General features: G+C 37.8%; 1 protein-coding gene across 1 annotated transcript; it reads left to right on the top strand.

The window, feature by feature from the left end:
- The first annotated feature begins 3161 nt into the window (after positions 1-3161).
- LOC126071178 (olfactory receptor 7G2-like) lies at positions 3162-3599 on the top strand. Its single transcript, XM_049875432.1, has one exon. The coding sequence runs from the start codon at positions 3162-3164 to the stop codon at positions 3597-3599; it is 438 nt and encodes a 145-aa protein (XP_049731389.1).
- The last annotated feature ends 7387 nt before the right edge of the window (positions 3600-10986 follow it).

Genomic DNA, 10986 nt, shown 5'->3' with positions numbered 1-10986 from the left:
GTAAATCACAAATTTCATATTCTCTTCAATTTTAAAGTTTTTTTTTTCTCCCTTTTCACCGATGTGGTCACTCTTTCTGTCTAACAGGTTCAGGGTAGCTCTCACTAATCACCAACACTCAACCCATGAGCTCCATTTCCTACCTCTTCCTGTTGGTAATAGTGAGAAAATCACAAATCCAGCCACAAAGACAGTAGGGAGCTTGGCTCAATTTCTTCCTGAAGGCTTTTAAGAAACTTTTAGTTGATCAAAATCCGCAGTCATGGGCCAAGCAACGTCCACAATTTTTGTGTTCACTCACACTTCTCAAATCAAGTAACACCACCTCTGACCTTGGCTTCAAATATCTAATCCTTTCTAGAGCATTTAGCCCTTATCACCTGGAAAGAGCAATCTTCCACCTAAAATTCTTTGCTAAGGCCATAAATTTGGAGGTGCAGCCTACTTATCATTTTGTGTTTGAGTTCTGATTATGGTACCTGAAAAGTTAATCTTGTTTTTTTGGTTATCATTTTTGTATTATTTTTCTTCCCGGCTATTAAAATAATGACTGGCAGATTCTATTTGAGTGGGAAGATTCCAGTAGAAATTTACATTTGTATTATGCCATATGCTTGAAATAAATGAGGTTAAGATGGTGAAGAGTGACACTATAATGCCATCTTGTCTCAAATTGTTTCTCAAATAACATATTGAGAATGCTATAGATTAGCAAGCAAAATTTATATGGAAACAATTAACATGTAGTAAAATAAATTGATAAATTCATGAGTATACTGAATTCATTAAAGACGAAGGTTTTTAAGTGAATATTCACATGGAATACCATCTTCATCTATTAAATAATGGTTTTCATCTAACTAAATCTACTGAGAATGTGGATAAACCTGCATACTAGTGCCTAGCCAGTGAAAATGTGATTTCTCACAACTCCATTAAAAATCAAGAGCCAAAATATCAACCCACATTCCACGAATATTGAGAAAAATGTGCATAAATATTTTTGGGACACAACTGGAAAAGTTGATTATGAAACTCTAGAAAAGGAGTAATAGGACTGTCTATACTAATCACAGTCAGAATTCACCAGACAGAATGACTTACAATATGCTCTATGAACATATACAGAATAAAGAGTAAGGATCAGGGAATATTCAATGACACTTAGAAAGAAACAAGACTATGTATTTGCATTTTAAAATAACTTACCTATATTTCTAAATATATTATTTGTACCCTCATACATAAATTATATTGTCACACCTAAAATTGGAATCAGGCTTTTTAACATCACTACTAAGGTGGATATGCTTTCAATTGTACCTAAAAAATGTTGTGATGCAATTAGAGAAGGATGGTGTATCCTTATGTAAAAGGTATGTGATGTGGAACTAAAAGAAACAGGTAGAGAGAGAGAAATGGCATACAGCTGGTCTCCCAGAGGCTGGGATTCAGCCACATTTAATTCTACCTTCTATTTTCTTGGTCTTTAAAGATTTGCTCTGTCCTGGGATCAGAATGACAAGAAAAGTGTTTAGTTAATGAGGAGCTTTGGATATTGAGCCCACAGGGACATAGAGACCTCAAATAGTCTACCTGTGGCCACCTCATTCAATAGTCCCCTTCCAGTGAGGAAGCAGCACACCCGAGACTCTAGCCACAGATGATTCTCTTGCCCAGGAGCCTGGTGCCTCACTTGGTCCCTCTGCCTTTCCGAAGGATAGATCTCCCATCTACATCATCCAACATCCAGGGCTGATGTCAATCATCATTCCTCAATGATGCCAGCCAGGTAACATAAATCCCTTAGTTAATATTTAGAAGTGAGGACAAATATTTTAATAGAGGAACATATAGAGGAATGATGCCTGTGAAAATAGTGTGTGCATGAAATGATTGGAATCAAGACATCTCAACTCCTGTCTAACTGTCTTCCATCTTCCTGACAACATGTTTCCTTGTATCTTTGCACCAATAGCAAGGAGCTGTCATTCTGCTACTGTCCTCCTGACCATTTTCCTCCTGAAAAGAAATCTGCCCCTTCTCAATCATGATGACTATTTTAAAATTCTCTGATATTTACTAGCATTCTTGTGGTGGCAAAAGTAGATTTATCAGCTTAACCTTATCTTCCCATTCCTAGTTGTTAGCACACATTTTTCTTACAGGTTTCCCCCACTATCTGAAAATAGAGTGTTCCTACAAAAGCTTTCATCAGTTGAAATGGCCTTAAGTGAAGAAGCCATTACCACTAATTTATATGGGAAAAAATTTTGAGCATTCTCAGACCCCAAAATAACACACCAAATCATACAAAATAACACATATAACCTAAAATAAAACTAACATACAGTGTTCACAGACGCAGTTCAAAGGTATGACAACCGCTGAGTGTAGTTTTCAGGAAAGGGGCTTGGGGATGGACTCTCATTGCTAGCAGGTGTGCAATACCTCTTTACAGAATCGTTGAAAAAAAAACACTGAAGGTGAGTTTTGTTTTTGATCTCTATTTTTTTAAGCAAAATACTCTTTGAACTTCTTTCAGTTAGTGAAGAAAACAGGTACTGATGTGAATCTTTCAAAAAGTAAAGTAGCATAACATGAACTTTCAAAAAGGAGGGAATACTTGTATTTCTGTTGCCCAGTTCTAATTTTGAAAGACAGCAATTGTGTCTGAGACAGTCTTATCAGGCTGCCTCCGGAATATGTTTCTCTTTCCACAATTACCAAATATTTAAAATGCTAATAAGAGCACAAAGAATGTAATAAAAAAATGACCACCCCCTCACTCCTTTCCAAAATAATAAATAAGTGTTGATACCCTGCTATATCAGCTTCTCCACTTTTTTTAAATAACCGAACAATATACATGCAGAAGGCAACACCTTTATATTCCCGCCCATTCCTCTTGTTTCCATCCTAAGATGCTGCTTCCTGACATTTGATTGTCAGTCGCCTCAATCTTTTCCACCAGATTCATCAACAATATGGAACCGAGAAACCAAACAGATGTTTCAGAATTCCTTCTCCTGGCACTGACAGAGGATCAGGAACTGCAACTTCTCCTTTTTAGCCTGTTTCTGTCCATATATTTGGTCACCGTCCTGGGAAACCTGCTCATCATCCTGGCCGTCAGCTCTGACCCCCACCTCCACACCCCCATGTACTTCTTTCTTTCCAATCTCTCATTTACTGACATCTGTCTCAGCACCACCACGCTCCCAAAGATGCTGGTAAACCTCCAAGCAAAAAATCAGAGCATCACTTATGCAGGATGCCTCACCCAGGTCTGCTTTGTCATGATTTTTAGTACTTTGGAAAATTTTTTCCTTGGAGTAATGGCCTATGACCGCTATGTGGCCATTTGTCACCCACTGAGGTACATGGTCATCATGGATGCCCACTTCTGTGGCCTGCTGATTCTAGTCTCCTTGCTCGTTAGCATTGTGGATGCCCTGCTCCACAGTCTGATATTGTTGAGTCTGTCCTTCTGCACAGATCTGGAAATGCTTTACTTATTTTGTGAAGTTTTTCAGGTCATCAAAGTTGCCTGTTCTGAAACTCTCACCAATAACATCAATCTTATATTTTACAGCTAGCATACTGGGTGTTCTTCCTTTCTCTGGAATCATTTTCTCTTATACTGAAATTGTCTCTTCCATTTTGAGAATGCCATCAGCAGGTGGAAAGTATAAAGCTTTTTCTACCTGTGGGTCTCACCTCTCAGTTGTTTTCTTATTCTATGGGACAGCTTTTGGTTCATATATAAGTACGACATTTACACTCTCTTCCAAGAAAACTGCAGTAGCTTCAATGCTGTACGCTATGGTAACTCCCATGATGAACCCCTTCATCTACAGCCTGAGAAACAGGGACATGAAGGCAGCCTTGAGGAGTGTTATCAGGGGCACAACTGCTTTTCAGTGATTATATTATGAGCTTTGGTTTGGGATTTCTAAATTTCATCAAAGTGACAGGATACTCTTGAGCCAGAATGCTTGATTTTGCCCCACCACGTTCTTCTAAAATGAAGAGATAACATAATGGCTAGGTGTAATTCAACTTGGGATTGAAACCTGACTTTGCTCTTTTTGTAGCTTTGTGGTGTCAGATAAATGATTTCAACTCCAAGGCTTTGTTTCTATTAAGAAAGCATAACCCTGACTCTGAGTGTCCAAACAACAGAGCGTTATCTTTCATTACAAGGATGTCAGAGATTCGAAATGCACAGGAACAGAACATTAAGACTTCATTCATTTCCTCATGAAATGCCCTCATCCTAGAAATCGTTCCACTTGTTGTGTGACTGCAACAGACTCAGGCGTCATATCCAGACATCATGCATACAGACACAAAACTGACATCTCTGGACCTATTGTTAATGTTGTTAGGTGCCATTGAGTCGATTGCAACTCATAGTGACCCTATGTACAACAGAAATTTTTTGATAAAAATTGTTAATAGAGTACATACTGTTAATAGACTTTCCCATAGAATCGTATAGGAGACATCTGCTCCCATCTGATCACTGAGAATAGCATATATCTGTTTCTAATCACGTATCTGTTTGGGAGATACTAGTTATTATGAGAGCCGTAGATTGACCATGTAGTGTATTTTTTGCTGTTGGGAAGTTAATTCTTATAACCACTACAAGCACTTAATATAATGCCTGGCACATAATACTCAATAAAATTTAACTAGGACCATTATGTTTTGTATTTGGCCATAATTTATAAGGCTTATTATACTTTGCTCTGACATATTTTTACCACTTCCTTCAGTACTTTTATTAGTTTACCATTATTGCAATAGCTATTAGTAGGTTTTACCTGTTTTAGCAATAAAGTCAAATGAATAATTATTGAGTTAGGCAGAGTAGAATTGGTCATCTTTTTTGGAAACATATTTGACTTGATCCTTACTCATTGATTTATTGACCAGAGTATCTATGATATTTTACTTTTCTCCTTAGCTACCTTATTTAGCAGTTTTTCTTTCTTATCTCTGGTGAGTCAACACAGAGATTGAGTAAAATTAATTGAACCATTGAAGCCTTAGAGGGTTGGCTGCTGTCTTAGGGATCTCATGGAAAATTCTGTAATGTGTAATTATGAGGAAAACAGTTTTTCTATGGACATGGACTTTATTTTGAGGAAGACATGTGGAGTGTAAAATGGAATGAGACAAAAGGGAAGTTGGCAGGCTTAGGGTGATCAGTTTTCCCACAACCACGAAGAATCAGGATTATCACTCAGAATCATCTCTGTGGTGTTGAGCTGAGAATAAAATAGACCTTGGAGGTGAATTAATGGAGTGTCTGGAGTGCCTTCTGGTCATCCTTGATGGTGGTGGTGGGATTGTGTTTGGCACTAAACCGGGAAGTCAGCTCATCACCAGGCACACCAGGTGTATTGTATTGCAAAGTTGTCTCCATTTATGTCCATAAAACACTTGCAGAGATGAGTCACCTGAGACCTTGTTCATACTGCTTGTTTCCATACCTCACCCACTACCTACTGGCTTTGATATCTGGGGAGATGTTTGTAGGATGAACATTCTAAATAATTACTTTTTTGACATTTTGATGTATGCTGAAGTTTGACGAGCATGACTTGAATATTAGAAGAATATGAGAGAATGGATTTAGAATCTAGAATATGAAAGAATCCAGAAAGTGGAATCTTTTCCATTTTACTTATTATTAATATATCATATGCAAATACTGTATAAAATGTATCAGTAGTTTTTAAAGAATTGTAATATAATGAGGAATCATATACCCATGACCTAGGTTATGAAATAATGACATCACCACATAATCCAATGAATAGTCTCCTAGTCTTATTGCCTTCTACCCTCCCAGTGGCAAACACTATCCTGAATTTGGTATTTATCACTTTCTCCTATGTTCTTCTATTTTGTTGAATTTTATTGTTATGGATTTAATTATGCCTCCTAAAAAGATAGGTTGTGGTCCTAACTCCTGGTACCTGCAAACGTGACTTTGTTTGGAAATAAGATCTTTGAAGATGTTACCTGTTAATATGAGGTCATGCTGGAGTAGGGAGAGTCCTAAACCAATATGAGTGTTATCTTTATAAAAGAGAAGATATTGAGACAGAGAGTCAAAGAGGGAGGATGTCTTGTGAAGACAAAGGAAGATATGGAGTGAAGCTGCGGCTGCAAGCCAAAGAATTCATAGGGATACCAGAAGTTGGGACAGACAAGAAAGGATCTTCCCCTGGAGATTCAGAGGGGACATAGTCCTGTTGACAACCTGAATTTGGAGTTCTAGCCTACAGAACTTGGAGACAATAATGTTTTTCTCATTTTAAACCACCCACTTCTGTGATAGTTTGATATTGCAGCCATATATAATTAATGTTGTTGTTGTTGTTGGATGTCGTCCAGTCAATTCCAACTCATAACAACCTGTAATCTTTATGAAAGCAAATTACCTCTTCTTCCTCTCAGAGGGCAGCAGTGTGGTTTTGAGCCACGAGCTTTTTGGCTAGCAGCCAAGCATTCAACCACTGAGCCAAGAAATGTCATTTGATAGACCTGTGAAATTGCCAGTTTTTGTATTTTTGCTACAATACTGGCAATGTGACTGAAGGGAAGTTTTTAGTCATTCCTAGGTGCATTCCTGTCTGATTTATAAATTTGCCTATTTCTAAATTTATTAGTAGTGAAATTTTAATGAATGAATTCTGTGTCCTGATTGTGCTTTTGAAATTTAATCATGTTGCTGCATGTAATCTTAATTCATTTATTTTCAATTCTGTATATTTTTACATTACGTATGTGACGTTACAAAATATGTATCCCTTCTGATGTTGATGAAATTTTTTTTATTGTACTTTAGATGAAAGTTTGCAGAACAAACTAGTTTCTCATAAAACAGTATACACATTGTTGTATGACATTGGTTAATAACCCCACAACATGTCAACACTCTCCCTTTTTAACCCTGGGTTCCCTAATACCAGCTTTCCTGTTCCCTCCTGCCTGCCAGTCCCTGCCTTAGAGCTGGTGTGCCCCTTTAGTCTTGTTTTGTTCCATGGGCCTATTCAACCTTTGGCTGAAGGGTAAACCTCAGGAGTGACCTCATTACTGAGCTGAATGGGTGTCCGGGGCCCATACTCTCAGGGTTTCTCCAGTTCCTGTCAGGCCAAGCAACTCTGGCCCTTCTTTCTGAGTTAGAATTTTTTTCTACATTTTTGTCCAGCTCTGGCTAGGGCCCTCTATTTTAATTCCTAACAGAGCAGTATAGTGGTGGTAGCCAAGCACCAACTAGTTGTACTGCTCTTAGTCTCAAGGAGATCATGGTAGATATGGTCTATTAGTCTTTTGGACTAACCTTTTCCTTATATCTTTATCTTTCTTCATTCCTTCTTGCTCCCGAAGGGCTGAGACCAGTGGAGTATCTAGACGCCCACTCACAGGCTTTTAAACCCCAGACGCTACTCACCAAAGTAGAATGCAGAAGGTTTTCTTTATAAACTATGTTATGTCAATTGAGCTAGATGTTCCCCAAGACCATGGTCCCCACAGCCCTCAGCCCAACAATTCCACCCCTCAGGTAGATTGGATGTGTCTGTGGAGCTACCATGAGCTTGACTTGCCCAGGTTGTGCTGGCTTCCCCAGTTTTGTGTACTGTCTTACCCTTCACCAAAGTTACCACTTATCTATTGTCCATTAAGTGTTTTTCCATCCCCACATATCCCCTCCCTCATAACCATCAAATATTGTTTCTTTTTGTATGCAAACCTTTTCATGACTTTTTACACTAGTGTTCTCATACAATACTTGTCCTTTTGTGATTGACTTATTTCACTCAGAATAACGCCCTCCAGATTCCTTCATGTTATGAGATGCTTCACAGATTCATCATTGTTCTTTAACATTGCGTAATGCTCCATTGTGTGAATGTACCACAGTTCGTTTATCCATTCATCTGTTGATGGGAATCTGGGTTGTTTCCATCTTTTTGCTATTGTGAACAATGCTGCAATAAACATGGGTGTGCATATGTCTATTCCCGTGACGGTTCTTATTTCTCTAGGATGTATTTCTAGGAGTGGGATTGCAGGATCATATGGTATTTCTCTTTCTAGCTTTCTAAGGAAGTACCATATCATTTTCCAAATTGGTTGCATCATTTTGCATGCCCACCAGCAGTGAATAAGTGTTTCAATCTACCTGCAGCCTCTCCAACATTTGTTATTTCCTGTTGTATTGATTTGCACCAATAATGTCAGAATGAGATGGTATATCATTGTGGTTTTGATTTACATTTCTCTAATGGCTAGCGACCACAAACATTTCCTCATGTGTCTGTTAGCTGCTTGAATGTCTTATTTGGAGAAGTGTCTATTCATTTCCTTTGCCCATTTTTTAATTGGATTATTTGTCTTTTTGTTGTAGAAGTGTTAGATTTTCTTGTAGATTTTAGAGATTGGACCTTTGTCTGATTTATAATAGCCAAAATTTTTTCCAGTCTGTAGGTTCTCTTTTTACTCTTTTGGTGAAAACTTTTGATAAGCAGAAGTCTTTAACTTTTAGAAGATTCCAGTTAACTAGCTTATCCTCTGGAGCTTGTGTGTTGTTTTTGTGGTTTGTATCCTGTTAATGCTGTCTATTAGGGCCTCTAGCACTGATCTTATTTTTTTCTTCTATGAGCTTCATAGTTTTTGGCTTTATATTTAGGTCTTGGATCCATTTTGAGTTAGTTTTTGTATGTGGTGTGAGATATGGGTCCTGTTTCTTCTTCTTTTTTTTTTTTTTGCAAATGGACATCCACTTTTGCCTCACCATTTGTTAAAAAGGCTGTTTTTTCCCCATTCGATGGACTCTGGGCCCTTGTTGAAGATCAGGTGAACACAGGTGGATGGATTCACATCTGTGTTCTCAATTCTGTTCCATTGGTGCATATATCTGTTGTTGTACCAGTACCAGGCTGTTTTGACTACCGTAGCTGTATAGTAGGTTCTGAGATCAGGTGGTGCATGTCCTCCTACTTTACTCTTTGTCTTCAGTAGTGCTTTACTTATCCAGGGCTTCTTCTCTTCTATATGAAGTTAATGATATGTTTTTCCATCTCTTTAAAGAATGTTGTTGGTATTTCAATCGGTATTGCATTGTATTTGTAAACCACTTTGGGTAGAATTGTCTTTTCACAATGTTGAGTCTACCTATCCATGAGCATGGTATGTTTTTCCATTTATGTAGACCTTTTTTGGTTTCTTACAGTAGTGTTTTGTAGTTTTCTTTGCATACGTCTTTTATATCCCTGGTTAGATTTATTCCAAAGTATTTTTTTTTTAGGAGCTATCATAAATGGTATTTTTTTTTCTTGATTTCCTTTTCATTGTTCTCTTTATTGGTGTGTAGGAATCCAAATGATTTTTGTTATGTTTGTCTTGTATCTTGCAACTCTGCTGAATTTGTTAGTTGCAGTAGTTTTCTGATGGAGTCTTTTGTGTTTTTGATGTATAGTATCATATCATCCACAAATAGGGACATAATATAATTTGTTTTTTGAAATTTTATCATGGTAAGATATATATATATGTAAGAAAACTTTGCTATTTAAACCATATTTAAGTATGCAATTCAGTAACAATAAGTACTTGCAACTAGTTGCACAACCATTACCATTATCTACTTCATAATGGTTTTTATCACCCAAAATAGAAACCACATTTTGTTTATACATTCATTTGTTGATTGACACTTGAGATGCTTACACATCTGGGCTACTGTAAAAAATGCCACAATCATCGTTGATGTAAAGCAACTTGAGTCCCTGCTTACAAGTCTTTTGGATATACATGTGGGAGTAGATTTGCTGGGGTCATATGATAATTCTATGTTTAACTTTTGAAGAAACACAGAAGTGTTTTCCAAAACAGTGTGGAATTTTACATTCCCACCAGCAAAGGATGGGCATTTCAATTTCCCCACACCCTCATCAATACTTATTAATTTCTATTTTTCTGATAACAGCTATCCTGGTGGGTGTGAGAGGGATATCTCATTGTGGTTTTGATTTGTATTTCCATTATGACTATTGATGTTGAGCATCTTTCTATGTCCTTATTGGTCATTTGTACATCTTTGGAGAAATATCTATTTAAGTTCTTAGCTCATTTTCAAATTGGGTTGTCTTTTTGTCATGGAGCTGTAGGAGATCTTTCTGTATACTGGACATGAAAGCCTTATCAGATACATTGTTCTCAAATACTTTCTTACATTTTATAGGTTATCTCTTTCCTTGATAAGGTGCTTTAATGCACAAAAGTTTAATTTATTTTTACTTCTAATAGCATTTATTTAAAATATAATTCACAGGTAGGACCAAGTGGCTGGAATAGTCAGATGTTCCTGAGGTCCCTCTTACAACACAGACCCAAAAGAAAAAAACAAGTGAATCAATTATATATGACAATCTAGGAGCCCTTAACATCAAAGACAAAGTTGAGGAGACAGACTGAGTGGCAGGGGGAGGAAGAGACAGTTTAAAAGCAGTGAAGAGGTGCCAGACTTGATCTAGCCAGCACACTGTAGGCTGGAACATTTGGAGCATCTGGAGCCAGGAGGAAGTGGCACTTGATTGGTGAAAGTTAAGTGCAAGTGTCTAACCTACCACATGGGATGGAAATAACCCTTTTTCCTATAGGACTTATGTAAGGGAAAAATGCCTCTCTTCCCCTCATCTGCACCCTCCCTGCTTTGTTCTGGTGCTGGTCCAGCAGTGTTCAGCAGTTTCATGCCCCCTAGGCTAGAAGTGGAACCTGTTGCACCCAACCCAGTTCCTCAGCTTTGGGGAGGGAACAAATAAACAAATGAACAAACAAACAAAGGTGGCCACCAGCTCCACTAAGCTGGGAGCTCAAGGCTAACTGCACCCACACCATTCTTGCAAATTAAAAAAATCACTATGCCCCTTAAGCCAGGGACTCAGGACAGGCACTGTCCCT

The sequence above is a fragment of the Elephas maximus genome, chromosome 3 (genome assembly GCF_024166365.1).
Source record: "Elephas maximus indicus isolate mEleMax1 chromosome 3, mEleMax1 primary haplotype, whole genome shotgun sequence".
NCBI lineage: Eukaryota > Metazoa > Chordata > Mammalia > Proboscidea > Elephantidae > Elephas > Elephas maximus.
Note: the sequence above shows the minus strand (reverse complement) of the source record. Positions and strands in the feature narration are given on the sequence as shown.

Bases quoted from the DNA above. Each gene is read 5' to 3' on its own strand.
- LOC126071178 (XM_049875432.1), top strand. From the start codon at position 3,162: ATGTACTTCTTTCTTTCCAATCTCTCATTTACTGACATCTGTCTCAGC.